The sequence below is a fragment of the Anopheles bellator genome, chromosome 2 (assembly GCF_943735745.2).
Source record: "Anopheles bellator chromosome 2, idAnoBellAS_SP24_06.2, whole genome shotgun sequence".
NCBI classification, from domain to species: domain Eukaryota; kingdom Metazoa; phylum Arthropoda; class Insecta; order Diptera; family Culicidae; genus Anopheles; species Anopheles bellator.
The window spans coordinates 10,175,418-10,197,952 of NC_071286.1; the positions used below are offsets into that span (position 1 = coordinate 10,175,418).

The 22,535-nt window shown below is 51.7% G+C and overlaps 1 protein-coding gene across 1 annotated transcript in view; it reads left to right on the forward strand.

Annotated features, from left to right (window-relative positions):
* The window catches only part of LOC131211937 (RNA-binding protein Musashi homolog Rbp6), a 46,864-nt gene that overhangs the window by 7,253 nt on the left and 17,076 nt on the right, over nt 1-22,535 (forward strand). The window contains exon 2 of the mRNA XM_058205626.1: nt 9,914-9,934. Coding sequence (XP_058061609.1) covers nt 9,914-9,934 — 21 coding nt within the window. The remainder of the gene's footprint in view (nt 1-9,913; nt 9,935-22,535) is intronic.

Here is a 22,535-nt window from a genome sequence, read left to right on the forward strand (position 1 = left end):
CACACACACACACACCCACACAGTCACACAGAAGAGTTTATGCTCCACGACGAATTCCAGTCCGAGTCGGTGTGGTAGAGTCCGAAAAGCAGGAGAGGCCACTATTGAGTCTCTTGCTTGGGCCGGGTTCTCATCGATCGGGCCGGGCCGGAATGGAGCATAAATTGGAAAGCTTTTCCCTGATTTTCCCGACCCAGCCAGCCAGCCAGCCAGCCAGCCGGCCGGCTAGTCAGCCGGCATCATCGATAAGGTCAGTTAGTGAACGACATTGGCGCACAACATTGTGCTGCTGAAAATGAAAGCATTTGTCATTCGCCGACGCCCACCCCCCTCCCGGGCGGAGGCTTTCGGGAAGATGGCGACGGCCGCGTGACGGCTCAAAATTTACATAAAATGTAAATAAGACGGAACGACGCTCGTCCTTCGCCTTTCGCCATTCTTTCGCGCGCCGATTGACACATTTCAGAGCGCAGCGCTAGATAAGTTTATGTAATCTGCACCCCGGATTTTTTTGTTACTTCTTACGATGGGGCCCAGAAAGTCGGGCGCGTCTCTCTAAGCCACATGCCTGGTGTAATTTCTTGCAAATGCGATAATGATAAACAGAGCGCTGCGCGCCCGCCACCGGTCCCCAATACCGGTGAGTACAACGACACTCTAGCGACGAACCTCACCAGTGAGCCAGCTGTTCGTTCCGGTCCGGGAACGGTGTTCTGACCCGGGGTGGGTTTGTTGACGCATAGAGAGGTGCTTAAGGCAACAGCGTGAAACAAAGAGCGCGCGGTGGTGGCTAATTAGCAAAGTTAAGTGAAATTTAGCGTCTTTACGGCGGTGACGCTCTACAGATAAACGGGGTGGTGCCGGTGCGACACAAGGGATGCGATCACCCACCACGACCCACCACGCATGTATGTGTGTGTTGGGTTGTCTGATCATAATGCATCAACAATGGCCGAGAGCGCGCGCCCTGGGACACGGCGCTGCGCCAATCAATTCAATTAACTCCCCGAACCTCCCGATGCACGTTCACGTTTGCGTTGCACCTGGTGGTTGTCCCGGCCCGGCCCAGAGAGGAAGGCAATCGTGACAACATTCCGCGAGTGTGGTGAGTGTGATTGTGCAATGACACGTTAATCATCGGACGCTGTTCGATCCGACGATAGCGTGCGCCGTACTTCCGTCTCGGCGTGTCTTTTTTCCATTTTTTTATCATCATTTTATATTTTGCCCATTAAACTGTAACTCCTTACAGTGACCTTCTCGAAATCTTGTTTCGGGCCTCATTATTCTCCCATTCGCGGCGGCATCTTAATTACGCAAAGCAATGCCCAGTGCGCCGGTCGTCACGTCGTCACGACGCGCTGACTCGTCGAGACACTAATCTGTGATTAGTCGTCTCTGCTCACCAACAACCTCTCACAGAGACGCCCCCGGGGGGCTGGCGCAAAATCTGTTGCTAGTCGCGCACCGTCCCGCTGCTTCTCGTTTCGTGTCACGTTCGTGATCTGTTGATTTGAAGCTGCCAGCTGGCCGGCCCGCTGCGATGGCGCATTTTTGATTCCAAGATATGGTTATCATCGATGCCGCCACGACGCGCGGGATGTTCGTGATGATACTGTCAAGAAGGATTGTCGTGTTCCGGTCGTTCTGTCCCGTGCTCAAGAAGAGGTCCCATTTTCGTCCCCGTCAACAGCAAACACTGGCGGCTATAAGTGAACGGGCACGGGCAAGGCCGGATAGAATAATAGCGCATAACAGAAAATAGTCATCTAATTCAAACACGTCTTAAGGATGTGCTTCTGCCGCGCTGTGTATTGACAACAATCTCAAGAACGCTCTCGACTCAGCGAGGCTCAACAGAGAATCGTAAGCCGTTTGTTATGGGCCGCATCCCGTTCTAAGCCATTGGGCTCGCTTCGGCTTCGTCCTGGCTCCGCATCAGCACGGAAGAGGAGTGGAGCCTAGACATACATACACCGACCTCTAGTAAGCACCACTTACCCACCCGGTCACGGGATTCTCTTGAGTACGATGAAAGGGACACGAAGGACACTGTTGGGCCGGCTGCCCGGCCGGCGTCTCTCTGGAAGGGTTGAACGGCTGGAAGTACGGTGCTAAGCCCGTTGTAACAACCAGTGGTCTCACACAACATCCTACAATGACTACTTAAACTCGGCTTTAGCCCGGCCCAGTACGCTCTCTCTCTCTCGGTTTGCGCCCCCGCTCGTTCTTTTTCGTTTCCGCACGACTTACTCTTCGAGTGTTTATGCTGATGACCGTCGTCGACCGCGGGGTGGCTGTGTGCTCAGCAGTGTGGTGATACTCGGCAATCGGCAATTAGTGGTGCCAACCATTTGTTTTTTTTCGCGATGCGCCCCACGTTGCGCTGGCTGCTCGCTGCTGATGGAGTTTGCAACTCCTTCAAGGTTCTTTCAATTTAAACCAAACGTCGAATGGTACATTACACGCCGGCGCGAAAAGAACTGCGGAAATCGGTGGTGATCGATTCCTGTGATACTCGGTGCGCTGTGTGTCGAAAGGTGGTACCCGAGATGAGGTGATGAAATCGTGACCTTTCGTGAGCCCCCCGAGCACACTGTGAGAGGCGCACGCGGTGGTACGCGCCGCTCTAGGTTTGTGTTTCGCGTTTTACCAGGCCGCGCCATTTCTGTTTCGTTGCGTACACTGTTGTTGGAGATTGTTCTCTGAGGTTTAGCGTTCATCTACTAAGACGAGAGTAGGAACAAGATGAAAGGAATTCTGCTCGATTGATGCGCATGATTTAAGTTTCTGCGCAAGCTTCGGTTGTTAAACAGTTCCTGATGGGAAGCGATCAGGGTTCGAGGCTATGGCAGCGCAACTTGTGGCCTTTTTCTTGTGGTTTATGAGTAAAGATCGATACATTCGATGAAGCATACTTATGGCAGGGTTTCAAGGGAAACAATAAACAATAACATAATTTTAAATATTTTTCGGATTTTCTTGGCTCTTTGGGATGCCTCTTTTCCTTACATATAGTACTAAAGATTGACGTTTGATGAAAATTATTATTTACATTCGTTGCTAATTTTTTCACCTGGTTACCGCCAATTTATTCGTCGCTGGCGCACTGAGAGACCGTCTGTCAGACAAAAAATAATTCTTTTTTTTCCTACACCTATAATTATTGGAAAAAATATTATTAATGAATCCGAACAGTCATAGTAAAATAATTAACATTCGAACAATAAAAATAAAGCTCTCGTTACAACGCTCGTAACAAGCGCACCGAATGAAACAACAATTATGCGTCATGATGATGATTCATAAAGCAATTCATCGTTACCGGCGAAAAAATAAAACGTAACCGAAAGCGAAAGATTTAAATCATTTTGTGAACACCGTTCCCTAACCGTTTTGCTCGGCACAATTTAAAGTTCTCCAGCGCGCGGGGATGTTACATCCTGAATGGCGCGAGGTCGTTGTGTGGCTCACAAACAGCATGCGAATCTGCTCGGCGAAGCCTGTTCCGCGGTTGGCCGTTGTGGGAATCTTTCGCCCATCAGCCATCCTCGAATCATTGTGATTTTGGAGCCTGCTGCTGAACACATCACTCAATCGGAACCGACCGCTGGCTGGCGGGCTGGCTGTGTGAAACGAAAGGCCCCGTTGCCGCCGCCATCAGACGTTCTTCTCCCAATGAGTGCCCTTTAGAGCACAGCCACAGAGAGTCGGCTTAATTTTGGGGATGGATGGATGGTCCACCGACACCACCGATCACTGCCTGGGGATGACGTTCATCTCGATAATAAACGCCACAAGAGTGTTTGTGGCTGAGCATTGCTTCTCGTATCAATTAAAAACGGCGGCCATGATGTTTGCGCCATCCATCGTCCCAGCCGCTTTAGAACCGGCGACCGGCGACCGTGGAAAGTAACGGTGCCGGCGCAAACAGGAAGTGGAACCGTGAGGAGGAGAGGCAAGATCGACCGCGATCGCGTCGATCGTGTTTGTGCTGATCGAGGCGACCCTCTTTCATTTTTTGACACACTACAAACTGTTGATGGATAAAACAATCGGTGGTGAAACGGGTGCGCGTGTCCTACTCCGCCGTCCAGTGGCTCTCTTTAGGTGACACCGAAGGGGTCGCCAACAGTTATTGGGTGTAATAAATTAATTTTTTCTCCGTCCGTGCCGTTTCGTTGGTTCCAGTTCCAAAAATTGGTCATGTGTTCTCATCAGCTGATGCTGGGGATTGCTTTTTTCTTCTCTCGGAGCGCGCTGCATAGCAAAATAATGACAGCATAACGCTCTGTTGTGGGCCACCGATTCCGTTCCTTTTTTTATGGTGTTTTCGGTCTCCACAAGGTCATAACGCCGCGCTGTGCTGGATGAGAGAAGGTCTGACGTGATTGTTAGTTTCTAGAGCATGACTCAATATGTCGAAAATATCTCAATCACTGTTTTTTCAATTTTTAAACGCTCGAGTAAGGGGTCCAACTTTATTAAAGATTTTAATCAAAATAACACTCTCTTTTTTGTGTCGAATGAAATCAATTAAAATTAGCTTCTATCACGACGCGACGCCTTAATTCTGGGTCGTTTGATGAAGGCTCAATCAAATAAGAGGTCCAAGACTTACCGCGAAGGCGACGAACCGAGCCCACAAGAAACACTTTCTTCGCAGAATCTCAGAGTTCCTGTTTGTTCAACACTCCTTCCGAGACCGAGACCGTTTGCGGTGGCGGGCGCCTAGCCAGCTCCTCAAGATGTTTGCTCAACATTTCTCTCGGTCGACCGGCCTTCGAGCCTCAGCAGTGCGGCCTTCGACAAAACATTCAAATATTTTCGAGAATGTGTTTCGAGAAACAAAATTTGTGTGTTTGTTTTGAACGAACACCGCGCAGATAGGAGCGCAGAGCGAGAGAGGGTGAGCCGGCCGTGCTTTTCTTGTGGAAGTGAAGTGACTTTTCTTGCACAAACATACTTCAACGTCCGTTGTTGGGTTGGGTTGGGTTGGTCGGTGTTGGTTCAATCTGTTTTGCCAAAACGGACCGGACTGAGGCTCGTACGGAAGTTGATAGACATAAGTTTTGGCTTTTATTATAGAAAGCGAACGAGTCGGGGAGCGGAACGAAAGCAAAAACATAAACGGATTTCTTTTGGCTTTGGGGATGGATTTATTAGACGCCTCCCCCCCCCCGTTCGCAGCGTGTTCCGGGTCCGGGTTGCGTAATGTATCAGCATCATGTACGTACGGCGACGCAGATCGAAAACAAGTTGCAATCGCTATGCCTCTGGCGCCAGGATTCGGTGCGGTGGACAACGCGCCATACGCACGCATCCTGTTGGCGGCGGCCTCTCTACGAAAACCCCCTCTACGTTCGAAGGCAGAAAACTGTGGCTTGGATCACAAACTGCACTTTATGGCCACAAAACGGCATCAGGACACGAATACTTTCTTCGAAGCAGCGCCCACCAAACAGAGACCACCGGTTGTTTGGTGGGTTGGTGGTCCTGTGGCGGCTCCCATACAATGACGTGGAAAAACGGAAAAACAAAACCGGGCGGCGGAATCCACGGAAAAAGTGCGGGTGTGCGCTGCTCTGAGCCTTCCACCCGAAGAGCCCGTTTTCCGCTCTCGGGTCCACCCAGCCCTTTCCGTGGCATTTTTCATTTGCTTTATTGTAGATTTTTTGTGTTCGCCTTTCGCGCACTGGTGGAAAATCCGGGCCGGGCATGGGCGGGCTCTGGAATGGAAAATCCTCGGATCCCGGGGAAAACAAAAATGCATTTTCGGTGCTTTTTGCTGCGGAGCGAAAAATAACATTTTTCGTGGTGGTTCTGTGTGTTGTGTGGTGGACGTTGTAATGGATTAGTTCTCCAGGTTGCGACAGTACGAAGCGGGATGTGTAGAGAGGAGCGACATAAAAACATAATTTAGTAGCGTCATAATAACGGAAGCGAAAGCACGGAACGACCAAAACCGTAATGTAAAACCGCACCACCCATTTAATTCCTTTTCAACGTGTCCACCCATTTTGTTGGGTGGCCGAGTACGAGTTCGCTTGCAAAATGTATGCCAAAAGCCAGAATCAGTAGCGCACAGGACCCCAGTCCTGTGACTAACCGACCGAGCAAAGCGCACGTCAAACTCCGACCTACTGCTTATCGGCAACCTTCCGGCAGGATGGTTCTGTCGGAAATTGATTGAATCATCGGGGGGTGCTCCTGTTTCTGCTGCTGGCTTCGAGCCACCGATTGATGGCGGCCCCACTGGCAGGGTGCGGGAAGCGAATTCGGTTTTCATTTTAGTTCGAAATTTCCGTTCGATTTACCACCTCGAGCTCTGCGTGACGGGGGGAAACTAGTCCCGGTTCCCGGTACAGCACAGGGACAGCCGCCTGCAGTTGCTGCAGCTGCTGCTCCCAACGCATGTGTGTGCGCATTTTGACACGGAATTGAAATCAATTGCACCTGCCCGACCTCCCGAACATCACCATCGGTTCGGAGGGATGTATGAAGTAAAGCGCCGAGCATACGGGGCTCCTTTATCAGCAACGGGAGGGCTTAACGGCTCGAAAAGACAGCTGAAATTGGACATCGTTGCCGCCTGTGTGTACCTTCTTAAAAAAACTAGTCCCCTACAATATTGGTCCCCGGGTTGCCTTCGCACATTAAGCCCTCCCATCATCATGCGGGATGCGTTGTCTGAAGAAGGTCCTTCTCAGCCATTTGTTCCCCGGAATTATATGTAGGCCAGTAAGTCCGACCTTCGATAACGGGCGGAGGATCCCTGTCTCATATTGGGTAGGTGTCCTGTCCGAGCTATCGTGTTGGAGGAGATGATGATGTCCATAATCATTGTTTCTGAACTGATCCACACCCAGTGCCGCTGGGCGGATGTCCGGCCGGCCCACTAGTGCCAATTCCGGTTGAGGGGTCCCACTGGGAAAGGAATTACAGATTGACACTTCCCGGTAGGCCGTCAGAGTAAATGGAATTAACGGTGTAACAGAGGTCGGGCCGGTGTGTGTGCCGTGTCCTCTGATAGGTCGGGATATCCGGGGTCGTCACCGGGTTGTTGATTTGACAGCGGATCCTTGTCCCCGAAAACGGACAGGTGCCTGGCACGTTAAATTAGTCCGGGCGGGAGACGGTGGGTATCACCGGAACAGGATCAAGACCGGAACACACGAAACATCTGTGTTAGGCTCATATCATTACTCGTTCGGCGGATTATTAGTTCTCAAGATGGCCCGTCCATTACGGGGATTTCCTGAGAAGGTTTCTTCGGCTCCTATTTACGTGCGGATTTGAACGGAAATCTCTCTCGGATTTCCAGCGGCCAGGGGGGTCGCCCAGTTCCCTGCTGCCGCTAATTGATATTGGAATGCCCTCTCTGCTCCGGTCGACCCAATTTGATTTGTTCGTAATAAATAATTAGCGTTGTTCAATGCGCCTCACGTCGCGCGCATAATTGGCGAATTCGGCCAAAAGACCAATCGAAAGACTGGCTCGTGAATCGCTTGTGGGTCGGTGGGACCTCCGAAACAGGCTCCTAATTTATGCATTCCCGCTCGGGTGGCTCCGCATAGTACTGTATTCGGGTGGCCATTAATAAGCACCACGTAGAAAAGAACACTACAGGAACACAGGACATTGTCGTTTCTCTCACCTGCTACGCGCTGTGTCCGTTACGATGGGGGCCGGACGACCGCTAATAAGCGGCGTGCCGAAAACATGTCCTTTACGTGTGTGCGCTCGCGGTTTTTTATGTCCTCCATTAAAGGAGGCAGGACACCCGGCGCGCAGCAAATGCCGGACAACAAATATCGTAATTGAATCCCGATGGCGCACGTCCTGCTCTGGCGGCACTAGTAGCGGAGGCTAATCCTTGGGCGGTAGGGATAGAGGGAACACATGTTTATCGCTGGCCCCCTGGCATCGACACAGCAGCCGTGCGCCTTATGGGGGCCTTATGCCGCCCGAAACGTCCATCACCGTTGAGTAAGGCGGGAGGATTTTCCCGTCACGTTTTGGCACTCGCTGATCAATAATCGATAATCTTTGCGCTTTTATTAATGCTAAAGTGACGGCGGTTACAGCTCGCCATTTGGAGAACCATCCTCCTCCGCCTGGCTTTGTGTCCTTAGTGCCACCCGGTCGTCCTTTGATTGAAATCACAGACTCTAAATCGTTTCCACGCCACTCGGTGTGGCGGGTGGGCCCCGAAGGCCAACAAAGGACTGGACCTTTGATTTCAATTGTTGTTATTTTTTTTGGGGTACGGAGGATCCCCTTACCGGATCCTTCCCGGAATAGTTGTTGCTGTGGGGCTGCTGCTGTGAGCTTTGTGGGCTTGCTTTCTTAGGGTTGCCCAAACACAGCGCCAGGTTCACTTCCTTTTCCGTTTGGGGAACCTCTATTCTAATAGCAAAAAAAGGAAGCCAAAAGCAAGACTAACCCCGGGGAAAACGGTCCAGTCCAGTCCGGTCCGGGTCTGGGCTTGTCGAGGGACTAGTACGAAAAAATTCTTATCGTGAGCCTTCCGGTGGTGGTTCGGTGCGCAATTTAGCTCCGTCCGGACCACCCCCCTAAGTACGTGTTTCCGTGCTTCGTACTTCATTTTGCTTCTTTTTTCGGTCAGCCTCTGCTGTGCGGTAGGCACCAAATCTCACCAAATAGCAATTAACGCCCAATGGGTGCTACTCCTGCTGCTGCTGCCGGTATCCTTCCGCAGTGGTGTAGTGCCCACTTTATGTGTTCGGGGCCGCCCGGAAACTAATGACGGACGGTTACAGTGAAGCATGAAGCATCCTTTTTTGTTCCTTCTAGGGGGAAGCGAAATTAGGCACCGCGCCGGGGGGCGACCCAGTCCTTCTTTGTTGTTCCAGCTGGACACGCCGGTGAAGTATTATAAGGTCGGTCGTGTTCCGCTCTGGTGTTGGCGGGTCGATGGCGAACATTTTCGTACTTTATTTCGTACTTTATTTATTCACACTTGCTTGCGATGCGTCAATGTGCTGGAAAATTAATGTTTGCTTTCGTGCGAAGGGGGGGTTCTCGGGTGCCTAGGGGAAATGCTCTCTGATGCGGCGGGGAAAAGGATGCTTTTCCGGAGTTGCCGAGACTCGACTTCGAGCGATCGTTTCGTTTACTGTAATATGTTCCTCATCCTTTTTCCAATGTTACATTTTCATTCTATTTTGTAATTAGTTGCCCGGATACCAGGGGGCCGGTAGAGGGACCACACACTAACACACCCATGCCATGCTATGCCCGCAAAACCCGCCCGTTTTAATCTGATCTGACTAACCGCTTGCCTTCGGTGTATGCTGCGTGATATTCAACCCGTGCCGTGCGCCTTGTTCGTTTTCCGTTGGAATGCTGCCTGCTTTCCGTTGCTTGTGCCAACATAATGTGCCCCGGATGGAGAGAGAGAGAGCGAGAGAGATCCTTTTGGCCTTGGTCTGTTTGGTTGTTTTTCTTTTCTTCCTCCTATCACTACCTGGTTTTTGATTCCGTGTTCTCCGTGTGTGCCGCTCACAATACTAACAACTCTGTAGCAACCTCCTCACCGTCATTATCATCATCCATCCAATCGTGTTGTAAATGTAAAAACCGGTGACGAGCAGGTAACCAAAGGGGAGGCCGATAACGTGATGGGGGCAGGCATTGTGCGTTGTCCAACATAAGCTCCCCAAACGCCTCTTGTGTCGCGCCCGGTGTGGTCCAGTTTCTCTAACCTCAGTTTTTAAGTCGGCCCCAAGCCGAAACCCTTCTGCTGCGTCCTGCCTGCTCACCCACCCCCTCGCATACTATTAACCAAACGAAGATCCGTCGTTCCGTCCCGTTTCGCGCGCGCAAGACTCGGCAAACTTGTAAAACATTGTCCATTCTTGTTTTTTTTCTTTCCTTCTTCTCGTTATAGATTGCATGGAACCACTTTTGGGTAAGTGATGGACCTCCTCCTGTGTGTGTGAGAGAGAGAGAGAAAGAGAGAGTGTGTCCTTAGCCGGAAAAGTTGCCACAAAGTGTACGCCACCACCACCCGGCGGGCACCACCACCTCGTTCGAGAGAATGGACGAAGGGAGAAAACATGGCTTGGCCACGGCACGGAAAACTTTGTTCCACTCACTCCACAATGTGCCGGTGAATCCAGGAAATCCTCTTGTTTTGCCCGTCCTTCACGCGTCTCTCTCGCTCGCATCCTGACGGGGGGCCGAGATGGACGGGTTGGATTTTTCTACCGTCTCTGCCGTCGTTTCGGTGTTCGGAGTAGTCGGAGTCGAGAGCAAAGTATGTCATCCTTTCGGCCGAGAGAATGCAACCTTTGGGCCACCGACGGCGCCCGTCACGTAGCTGACGATCAAAGAAAGTGAAATATGCTAATGGGCATGATGAAGATGGCCGCGCGCGCTCTTTACGCGCGGAGAGGATTTGGAAGCTCCGGCTCGCGCCGGTTGTCGGGGATCGAGACAGCCTGCCTGCCTGCCTGCCTGCCTGCCGTCCTGTCCTGGTATCCTGGTGACATCGGCGGCATGCCGACGTTTTCCTGTGTTTCACTTCCGCGTGGATGGAACTCTGTTGGAAAAAAGGCCGTCATTTGATGGGCTGGTGACAAAAAGCATACCTTTTATGATGCTGCGCTGCAGGATTCGTAGAAACTTTGGCGTGTGTCAGCTGCCATTTCGAGCCCAAATCGAGAGCTGCAGTCCGCTGTATCTAATGACAGCTCGACAGTGTTTGCTTTGATCGCTGGTAGTGTGTCTAAGCTGGCGCCGGCTGCGCGATTATTGGTTCGAGTGACTCTCCACTTTAATGCCCTCATGCCCTCGGGCAAAAAATCCCTTGATGTGAGCGCCGGCTGGCCGCGCGTATTCATCATCATTTTCTATCTTATGCCACAGATAATTGATCGTTTCATGTGCCCGAGATGGGGTCGTTGAAGTCGCGCCGTATCCCACATTGCTGCTTACTTCGATTGAATCGCGAATCGCGAGGCTGGTTTCCGGTTGGGGCAGGCCAAGAATTGCACTACATGGTTTGAAAAGCTACCAGACGGTTGCTGTCATTTGCTCTAGTTAATCCAAACATTCCGGCGCACATAAATCATCATCATTGCGATCAAATCATGCCCAACATATTATTAAATTTTTTAAAGAATATTTAAAAATGTTGATAGTTCCTAGACTGGATAGTTTCCTAGACCACCCCGATCCCAAATGCCTGGACCCCAGACCCTTATCGCCCGTGATTGGTCGTCGATGAGTTCGTAAGGGCCGATGTTTCCGCCGTTTCTGTGTTACCGTTTGATGCGCGTCTTCGACTGACCACAACACAATCGTCGGGGCTGTTATGCGAACAGCTTCGGTTCCGCCAATGGCCACTGCTGATTGTGCGCCATCCGTCGGCCAAGAATGAGCAGCGTTGATGCCACGGCCTTTTTTCTCGCAATCGTGCATCGCATAAGTGCATCTCGAAGTGGCAGCTGCGCATCTGCAGCGCGGCACAAGATGGTTTGCCGACTTCAATCGATTTATTCATTCCATTAGTGGACACATTGATGGTTGTGTTACAGTTTCCTAACAGCATCACTTATGTTTTGTTGCTTTCTTTCGTCAATTAACCCGGACCCGGGCGAGTGTTGCGAGTGTGTTCTATTTATTATTATGTTCTCTCTCTGGAGGTGATAACTACAGCAACAACAACATTAAAGAAAGCAGCTCCAACGGTGGTCGCTGCCGATTGAACAGGGATAGGAACGCTTGTAGGGTTAACACGGCGCAGTTATTAAACTTTGAAGCGGGTGACGACCAATTACCAGCAACAATCAACCGGACGGTGCTTGGCTATGTAAATGGGGTCACAACGAACGATTGAACTCTCTATGCTTCTCTATGCGCTCCCGTATATGTTGGTGGTGCAGAAGAATATTACCCGGGGCAACTCCGGAGTCGGTGCCGTTACAAAATTCATTACCATCGTTGTCCCGCGCGTGATGAATGAATCATGGCCACGGTGGAAGAGTGTTTAAAAGCCTCCTTCGCCTTATACTCTCGGCCGCCGCCATCCCGGGACTTTCGGTTGGGTGAGAAGTTTACTTTCCGGTTGCGGTCAGCTTCTTGTATTCGTCGCGGTAGCTAAGGGCCTCGGCCAGCTCCGGCATCGCAGGGTACTGCTGGTTAAACACCAAAATCTGCAAATAACAAGAAGGGTTTTTGGTTAATTTTTTTGGCGGTCCTTATTGTGGTCCGCACGCTCACTCAGCAAATCTGCTGGGGCCGAAATTATGCTTCCCCGTGCAGCACGACGCGAGTTTAGTGGTGTAGTGTCAGCATAAATGTCAAGAGAGCGACCCGTGATACTCTGTTCGACTTTACGATGGCCCCGTGAGGTGGCGGATATAAATCCGCCACGATTCAGGATCCTTCCGAACACACACGGCACGCATGCACATGGTGCAATGGAATCATAACTTCCAAACTACTACATCACTTCGAACTCGAATTGTCAGCCAAAAATTGGCCCACCATCGGTGGGATGTCCTCCGGAATCGGATTTAACGATCATGATGGAGGCGATCCGACACAAGAGGCACCGAATGAACGACGAGTACCGAGGACCTACTATCGAGGACCATGTTTGTGTTTAGTAGACCCTCGGGCCCTCGGGAGTGCGCACAGCACACCGCACAGGCCACAAGTTTGTTTATCGGGCTAAAACAAATAAATAAGCGCTGTCCCGATAAAAAGGATCGACGAATCCTGCCATCACCGCCCGCGCACACTGTCTGTTTCGTCGACACGGCACGTCCGGTTCTGGCCATCCTTTCGCTCTCCGTGTGTTATTGATTTGCATGCGGGAGAGTGAAATTCCACCGCAGAGCTTAATATTGCGTATGTCAATCGCATTCGCAATCGAATGGGGCAAATAAAAGACAGAAACCGGGGCGCGTTTCACCTCGAATCCGGATTCGGCGAGGAGTCAAATCCTTCGATGCCCGCGGACAGGCCGCAACACTTACCGAAGCACCCATCGAAACCGAAACATTAAAAGAAGCCCAGTGAAACCGGAACGCGGGGGCCTCGGGCAATGTAATAAAAATTCCAAACTTGCCGCGGAGGCGATGGGCTCTGAATATCTGCACGGCAAGGACGAAGATACGATGCGAAAAACGCGCGCCTCGTTGGGACCTCTTTTTGGGTTCGATTCCGGCGGGGTGGCCGCTGCCACGTCAGCCGGGCCAGCAGGGGCCTCGTTTTACTTTATTGCGCCCAAATCGACGAAAAGATTACACTTTTCATTGTGTGCCGCACCGCGCGCAACCCGATTTGCGGCCAAATTCGAAGGGTCCGACGCCGGCCGATGGTGTGGTCGATATTTTGTTGACGTTTTATCGGGCCCATAATGGGCCCTTCTTTCCGGTGGTGGTTCCCCGCCACAAGCAACCCAAAACGATTGATGAGCTTAGTGCGGGCGGGCGGCTGAGGGTGACCGGGAAGGCCGGGGATGGGACCCAGTTGAGGGTTCACCTTCGGTGCTGTTTCGCTGCTTTATGAGATTAAAAAGTATTAAACGCGCGCCATCTTCACGCGGAGTGTTGCGGCGGATCCACGTGGAGCACTTAAACCCCCAGGGCGAGGCTCCTTCGTTTTACGTAAAACTTTACAACTCCACCCGGGGTGGGTGATCCCCAAGGAAGCCATTCAAACTGTTCAACTGTTTTCAATCCAATAAGCGACGCCTGATTATTGGGTAACAACGCGGCCCATCATCGGTGAGGCTTCAGCTCCGCCGCCGCTGACGACGATGACTATCGGCCCAAGAACTGATGGAAGTTCCGCTTGAAATTGGATTATTATTTACTGTGGGCCAACCTTCCCGACGGGAAGCCCACCCGGGTGCGGCGTCAAGCCGTACAAAAAGGCGACCTAACAAACCACAACCAACCAATCAGAGGGCGCAGCAGGGACGGGGTCGGTCTTGGGTTTAGGGAAATGATTCGTCGGTTTTTAAAGGCCCCCCAGGCGAACCACCTCACCGTATCCGCGCTTCAGCCACGGGCGTCAGGACACTTCCGCCCAAGATCATCCCGTGCTACACCCCGTCGCCCGTTGGTTGGAAAGTTGGTCTACCGAGGACGAGGCGAAGGTTGTAAGCAAAAATTTAATTACCGTTGCATCGAAGCCCAGGCCGGCCGGCAGGATGGATCACGCGGCCAGACGGAGACAGAGAGAGAGCGAGAGGGGGCGAGAGAGACAGAGAGAAGCCGCCCAAGAACCATCGCGCTCAGGTGACGGTGGCTTCCATTAGCCGATTACGATGGGTGGAAGCGAGCACCGCCGAGTAGAGTCCTAGTAGACAGGCTGTACTGTGAGGCCTGAGTAGTGTAGGCCTTGCCGTTGTAAGGCTTGTGTTGCGGCGGCGGCTAAAAATACCGCTTCGCTTTGGCAGGTAGGATTCGCTGTGGCCCGAACTTGGTTGTCAACTTTATGTCGGCTACCACCTCCGTCATCAACGTTCCGCTTGGCTCGTTTTAGAACGGCTCCTTGCAAGGATACACGCGCCAACCTTATCTGCGGGAGTGTCTGGCTTCGCTGGTTGCGGCGGTGTTGACAGGCGGCTGGCCCGTTGGCTGGTGTCAAACCAGCGTCAGGACCACCGGATGCCGGCCAGGTGCAGGTGGTGTGTTGTCCACCAAGACAACCCTGATCGAACCTGGAGGCCAATTAGTTGGCCCAAAGAGTGTATGTCTGTGCGTACGCTTAAACGCTTTTCAATTCCCCACCCCTCCCAGAAGCTCAGATGGGTGTCCCCGCGCAGGATGTTAGCATATAGAATTACCGGTGCCTTTTCCCGGGATATCGGGTAACTGATTGGCGGCAGCAGCAGGCTATTCTTGGCACCGGCAAACTATAGGGATCCTTCCTTCCGATTGATTAATCGGATTGGTTTACACACTGATTAAGCGTGTACGAAGGTTTGGCCGTGCTAGGTCGTTGGTCTCCCGCTCCCGCTTATTCAAAGTACATGCTATTGCTAGATATACACTTCTCCCATATCTCTGCAAAATCGTGGATTCCCAGACGAAAGAATTCTTTGTCTTTTGAAGCAAACCAATTAGTCATACACTTTTCGACTTCGTGCAGGAGAATTGTCATGGAGCCAAGTCTTTGGGCCATTCTAGTAGTTTTTCGATCAATGCACGTTTCAAATTGATCATTCGTTGTCAGGCAGCGATCAGAATTAATAGTTTCACCAGGGCTTAGGAGCTTGTGATACACCACACCTTTCTGGTCCCATCAAAAAGTCCAATTTTGGAGTCCTCCGATACTCTTCGCTTGTTAAGTCAAAATCGCCATTTCAAAATTTGTTAAGACCGCTGAAAGCCTCTTCCGCTGCGATCTTCCAAAAACAAGCTTCGACAAGCATTTGGTGCGATTCTGTAGCAGTTTTCTTCATCGGGTAACACAAAAGCAATGATCCCCGCGAAACGTTATTGTCATGCACAAAAGTCGACATGGTGTAACCTCTTTAAAAATAAATTGCAAACTTAATTGTATATTTAAAAAAAGCATAATTAGGAAGACCAATTTGACAGCTAGAGCTATCAGTTTAACTTTTCGCTTTTCGCATTTCAGACCTCGGTATATCCAAAGTCTGGCAGGTGTTTTTGGGCTCGCGGATGGAGTTTCGGTCACCTTTGGCCTTCGGCAAGTGAACGGCGCTGTAACAATATGCCTTCTTTGCTGTGCCATAGAACCTAAAAGAGTGGAGTCAGTTCTCCATCGCCAACAGTAACCCCATTCACCCGTACGGTGGTTCCTCTAGGACGAGGGCTTTTGTCACACGGAAACGCAGCTTCCATTAAAGTGACGACCACTCCCATACACATGTACGTCGGCTTACCACACTGCATAAGAAGACTGCCGGTAGTCCGTGGACGTGGCGAACTGACGAAAGAACCGGTGCACTTACATTATGTGTATGGTGCCTTCGTTCGCCTCAATCAATTTGATACGAACCATTACACACAGCCACCGACGAAGGACCTCCCTCCAGAACAAGCCAGGCAGCCGTGCGCCCGTTCTGTGACACGGCATCAGCTGCAGAGCCTCTCAAAAAAAGGTCAACCATGGGCCGCCCGACCAGGATTAGGTTCAGTTCATGTGTCATTTTCAGAACTTGCCTGATGAAATATTTCATCCCAATCTGCACCAAGTTCCGATGGGAGGTTTTATGTGTGTGTCGGGGTACAAAAGGACGAAACAAAACCATCCCGAAGCAGCCGAAAGACGGTGGCGGCGGCGGCGGCGGCGAGACCTGTCAAATCTGAACAAGATCATTTGTAGCGGAATTGACTGCCGAAACGGAGTGAGAATTTCGGTCGAGCGAGACCGCACTCCACATTCTTGTCCCAGTATCTCTGTCTCGCTCGCCCAGTCTATTGTCGCCATTTTATTCTCCTTGAGCCTGAGCCTGTGTTCTCGACTGTCCTCCCCGTGCAAGGATGTGAGTCTCTCGTAAAGGGCGAATGACGTCGTCGTCGCAAACGTTGCGCAAAACACCACGTCGGAACCGTGTGTGCTGGGAGTGGGGGGTACACAAATGGAATTTCATCATGTCACCTCTCCTAATCCAGCCCCCCCCACCCCCGGGGGTCGGTGTCCTGATCCTGTGTTGCCCGGTAAAGCAGCAACTACAGCCGACCGATAAAGGAGTCAAACTTGACGTCGGTCTTTCGTCGGCCGGGAACGAAGCCGATGTGAGAAGCGCGGGAAAAGATCAATGTATGGCTGCTTCTCCGGGTGTATGGTATGTGTTCTTCCGCTCTCTTGGCCGAAGACTCCCCCTCGACACCACCACCCCATCGCTACCCTGCCAGTCGGCCGGAAGACGAATTAAAAAGTTCCATCGTAAAGAACCCCCGGACCACATTTAGAAGAAGATGAGCAGTGAACGAGTTTTTGGCAGGGCGAACATCGGTGTGCCCTCGACAGCAGCAGCGCCAATCGCACACCTTTTGTCCCTGGCCCTGGCCCTGAGCCCCTCCCGTCTGGTCCTGAAGTCTCCTCTGGTCGGGAAGGTAGTACCATCATAAATCATGGCGAAGCAGGTTTTCAGGGCATACCCGAGAACAGGGATTTATCTGGTGAGGTCTTGGCGATTTCTGCTAAACTCGCCGGTCCGCCGCGAGGGGTCACCACCACCAGCACCACCAGCACTACCGGTTCACAAGGGGATAAATTTATACGAAATCATTTCTCAGTTTTAACGGCATAACCTTTTTACCACGCCGAGCACAGCACAAGCATCCCTTCGCTCCCGGCCCGTCCCGCCTCCCGCGGATGGTGAGGTCGGGATTGACAGAATTGAATCCTTTCCGCGTGAAGCGCGAACCCCGCAATTCGTCGCCGATGCCGTTGAAGCAGCACGGCCTGCACTGGTCAGGTTACAGCTCTCTCTCTCTCTCGTGGTCGTCTTCTGTTGGCAGCGGTTCAAAAAAGCGATGCACTGTCACCATCGCTCATCCGGATTCGGTGCCAGTTCTTCGCCAGTTCGCCCAGTTGTCGCTCCCGAGTAACGTAACTAAATGGTCGATTTGTGATCCTCGAACCAAACGCGACACGGGTTCTTCTCTATATTTTGCCGCGCCACGCGGTGTTGGCAAGCGTTTCATCTGAGGGGCTCCCTCGCTCTCGCTATTTATACCTTCACAGAATCAATCGAGCGGTGGAAAATTCATTGAAATCGGAGGTCGGGTCGAACGAAGATTCTAAATTCGAACAACTCGTGTGCGGTGGCCACAAGGGCAACAGTTGTGCCCGTGTATGTGTGTTTGTGTGGCACAGCCTTGCTTTTTCCGAAAAAAAAATGGCCTCGTCGCCACACGTTCAATAATTGCCAGCCATTATGGGGGATGATGCCAGTGAGCAGGGTCCTTTAAGGGGCCCCAGTACTGTACCCCCTTTTACTAACGCTTCGACTGTGTATGTGTGTTGGCAGCACAGTGCACCGATAAGATCCCCGAAGAACCGGAACCCGGAACCAGCTCCCCGGGCTAAGGGGGGCCGGTGAAAAATCGATAAAGTTTGATCGATTTTATAGCCGCAGGTTATCATCGTCGAACGAAGGACGACCCGGCGGCTCGGTTCATAGTTTTCGTATTATGATTTTATTAACATCGACCCCCACGCCGTGTATGTGTTTGGTTTAGTGGGCTACGTTTATGGCCATAACTTATTCAACGTTTCTCCAGGCTTTCATTTGGCAATAGTTGGCGGTCCCTCCTATCGCCTATTGTATTATGACGGTAGTAAAGTATGCAAAAATAATGACTGCGCCAGGTTTTATGTGCTGTGAGAACCAGAGCCGAGGGTGCCACCGACTCCGAAGGCCCCTTTTCGCGAACTTCGCTCATCGCAATCACGCCTCTGACAGGCAGACAGGGAGCCAGCCACACTGCACTCCCTATGTATCTAAGCAGAATGCAATTATAAACATGTCAAACACTTGCCGCTGGCGAGTGAGCTCCTTCGAGCACTGTATCCAGACAGACACAGAGTCGGAGAGAGACCCACAACAAAAAAGCAACATAAAATTGGATCACACACGGCCCCGGACGGTCCGACAGCCAAAGTGGGGCCAAACTGCAGTTATCTCCTCGTAAACAGCCCGTGTCCTCCGGTGGGTTTCGCCGACACCCTAATGGGGTTCCACAAAGTTTGTGCGGCCCGAACAACCACCGATTGGCAGCGGTCCGATCGGCGGGATGGACGGACACGGACGACGGATGTGATGTTACCTACTGAACTACAAATGTATATTGCAGACCGCTCGCTCACACAGCCTCATTACGAGTGCCCTCCCGGGGGCCAGTTTGAGTGCACCGACAGATGACCTCCAATAAAAAGACGCCGGCCCCGGTACTAAAATGCGGCAATTTATGCTGGAGAAGTCACAGAGAGTCATCTCCGGGCGCTAGGTCCCGGTTTGTGGCCCACAGACTCCCGTTGCCCAAAATGGCGAAGCCGGCCGGAGTCACAGTGCACCGAAGAAGTGCATGGCGGTGACACGGGGCTCACCAAGAAGGACACTAGCTTTTTTGCTCATTTGTACAATGATGTTCCGCGCGGAGTTTGTGCGTCATTATGTCGCCATTTATCAGACCTATTAATAGGGCTTCCCCGCTGCCGTGTTTTATTTCTTTTAAATGGCCCAACTTTATAACGCTCCGTTAACTTTTCCAGCGCCGAGGCGGACCTGTTGTTGTTGGGGGCCGTGTGGAGTATTTCCATCACTGTTGTCACTTCGGAACGCTTCAAATAGCATTTACATCGCTGAACGCCGAAGCATTTAATCTGCATGCGCTGTGCGTTCAAAGGCGGCCTCTCGAGGAGTAGAGCCGTTTGAGAAAATTCTCGGACTGGCTTGCTAGAGCACGTCTAGTAGACGGCGTGGCACGCGTGTGTTGTCAGATGAAGACGTCTCAGCCATCGTCAACAGGCAGTGAAAATAAAGGACACGCCGCCGCCTTAGTAGCGTTCCGTGCTCGGCTCCGGGTGCTTCGCATAACCTCGAACCAGAGCCGAGCCGCCGGCAGCATGGAAAAGGAGTTTAATGTTGTGAACTAGAGAAGAACGAACAACGAAGAAGGTTAAGAGCCCGGAACCCGATTTCCATCGTTTCTCCGTCTCTAATCTTAATCCGTGTCGGATAACCAACGGTCTGGGAGCGGCGGTGGAGAGAATTAGTGTGTGGATATGCTGCTGCTGCTGCTGCTGGTGGTGGCACGTTATGCTTCGGTTTTCCGCACATTCCGAACTGTGGAAACGAGGAAGGCCATTTCGTTTGAATCCTTATACCATTTGCGCGAACCGGTCGCTCTTCATAAAAAGCTTCACCCCTCACAAGCTGGGTTTTAATTTTTTTCTTCACCTTTTCGCTCACTCACGTCCCGATGGAAGGATTAATGTTGAGCGTCCCCTTTTCAGCAAGCAACGGTTACTGTGATGTGTGATTCATTGGAGCAGAATGAGGAGTATCAGGAAAAAAAAGATGGAAAGAGACGGAAAGGAAGTGACATCCCATCGGTCCGGGTTTGGCCAGGCCTACTGCGACTCTGAATTGATGTTTCCAGTCACGAACAAGGACGACGAACGGTCCCAGGATTAGGCGGGGACGGCCATCAAAGGATGGCGTAATATGCAATAATTAGGTGCGCGCCGGTTGTTGTCGGCCAGGGCTTAACAAAAAGGACCTCATTCATTGCCTTTTGATCATCTCTTGGTGTCCTCCGGTGTACGCATTGGCCAATTATCAGTAGATCCCTCGCCGGTCCACTAATTGTTGTGGTGTTATGAACGTACCTGAAAGAGGACAGCTGACCGAGCGGTGCCGATGGCTCTCATTTATCGATTGCCATCTCGTACTTGTACGCTTGGGGCTTTCTTCGTGAGCTTCGGAGGAGGCCACGGAAGGTTTCCCTTCATCTTACGGGGGCCATCTCTCCGCGGGGCTATGAATAATTGCAGAAAAGATAAGCATTTAACGGCGGCTTGGCGGTAATCTCTCGCGCATAATCGTTATCGTCATCGCGCCAAAAAGGACATCCTGTCCGCGTACACCGTCGCCCGTTGAGTTAATAATTGGAGTCAAATTTACGACCCGCGCCCGTGGAAGGACATCCGTCACACGGGCGAGGCAGAGAGACAGAGATTGTGCTGTTTCATTATTCAATAGCGGGGTGGTGGTGGGTGGGTTAAAAATGAGTTCCCGAGCCTCGTGGCGGCGCAAGGGATTAATCAACACCATCTTTATGGGATGCATATAAATTGTGGCCAGCATAAAAACGTGACCCGAGCGAGGGAGAAAGGGAGTAAATAAAAAGCGCGTGGCTGTAAATTACAATGTTGCGAATTGTGATTGTCTGCTCTCCGTGGGTGGATGCAAAGGTTGCAGGACGAGCGAAATATGAATAATTGGCATATGTGTGCTCCTTAATTATTTCTTCCCACCGGATCCGCTCGTCGGCGGGCGGTGGCGGGGCCACTCATAACCGTGGCACAGTTGTGTTTCCGGTGAGTAATTTAAATTTAAAACTGAAACCAATTGCAGAACATTGGGAACAAAAAACGAGGACTATCCACCGGTCGAAACGTGATAAGCGCGCGTTGATTGAGCTAATGGCACCACAAACACTTGCATCCTTGACCCCCTCCGAGGGGGGCGTGCGTTATGCTAATGAGCGCATTCCAAAAGGATTACCGAGCTGCGCTTTTTTGTTCCGAAAAGTGTTTGTGTAGCTCCGCATAAATTATGCGCCCTGAAGTGTGACCCGTGCGCTCTTGGGGGGGCCCATCACAACAACCCAAGTCACAGGCGATTAAAGTTCCGTGCGACTCGAAATTAAGTTCGTTCCCTCCCAAAAAGTCGGTGGGAAAATGGAAATCAACACCTGGCGTCCCCGGACACGAAGGGTCGGGGTGTATACAGGGACCCCCGCCCAATCGGGGTGGGTGGACCTTTTTCACGCACCATGAAATCAATAGAACGCCGTCGGAGCACGCCACACACTTTCACTTACATTTGACCATTCCGTGTCCTTGTTGGCGGAGCGCACAGCCGGGCCGGACGTTGCGTGTAGCTTGATTACTCCTGTGGGTGGGCTAGCCAACTCCCCCAAAAAACACCCGACGGGAAAACAGAACGAAAGCTCTCTCCTGTAAATCTCCGGCGCGCGCAAGGGACCAGGGCTTTAATTCAAATGATTTCCCAGCCAAACAACAGCCAGCCGGCGTGGCGTGGCGTGGTCGGGTCGGGTCGCTTTTCCATTCCGATTCCCACGATGGAAAACGGAGCCCAACCTTGCGTTTCGTTGAGTTTCGGTGGTCACGAAAAGCCAATCTCGACCCTCAGGCAGCTGCGGACGGCTGCGCGCCATATGGAGGAGGACTCCCTTCACAGCGGACCCGATGTTCACCGCTTCATAATGGTTAATGTCGCATGCAAAAGTGAGTGGCCACCAGGCGGCAGAGAAAGAGAGAGAGAGAGAGAGAGAGAGAGAGAGAGAGAGAGAGAGAGAGAAAGAGAAAGCGAGAGAAAGAGAAAGCGAGACCCCCCATATGGGAGGACGACTGCTGTGGCGCTAGTTCAAGATCAATTTGTTCAATGTTTATGACTCCGTTGTGCGCCGTTTGTTTTTCTTCGACCGACCTAAACGGGGACCAAAAATGGGTCCCAGTTGTTGGTGCGTAATTTAATGGAAAGCTTCAACCGAAAAGGATACGCGCGCTGTGACCCCTTGGGGGGCGTTGTGTCACAAGCCGCTCGTAAGTCGATGACCACCTCAGTTGGCTAATTGATTGTTTGGTTTTGGCTATGGGGAGCTCGCATCGCCTTCTCCCCTGCGGGAGAAGGTCCTTCAAAATTATGATTGGGAAAAGTTGGAAAATCCATTAAAATTTATAAATTATCATTAATGCACGTAAAGAGCACCGCTTCAGGACAGAATGCCCCCCCACCCCGGGGGCCAATCTAATCCACCGGG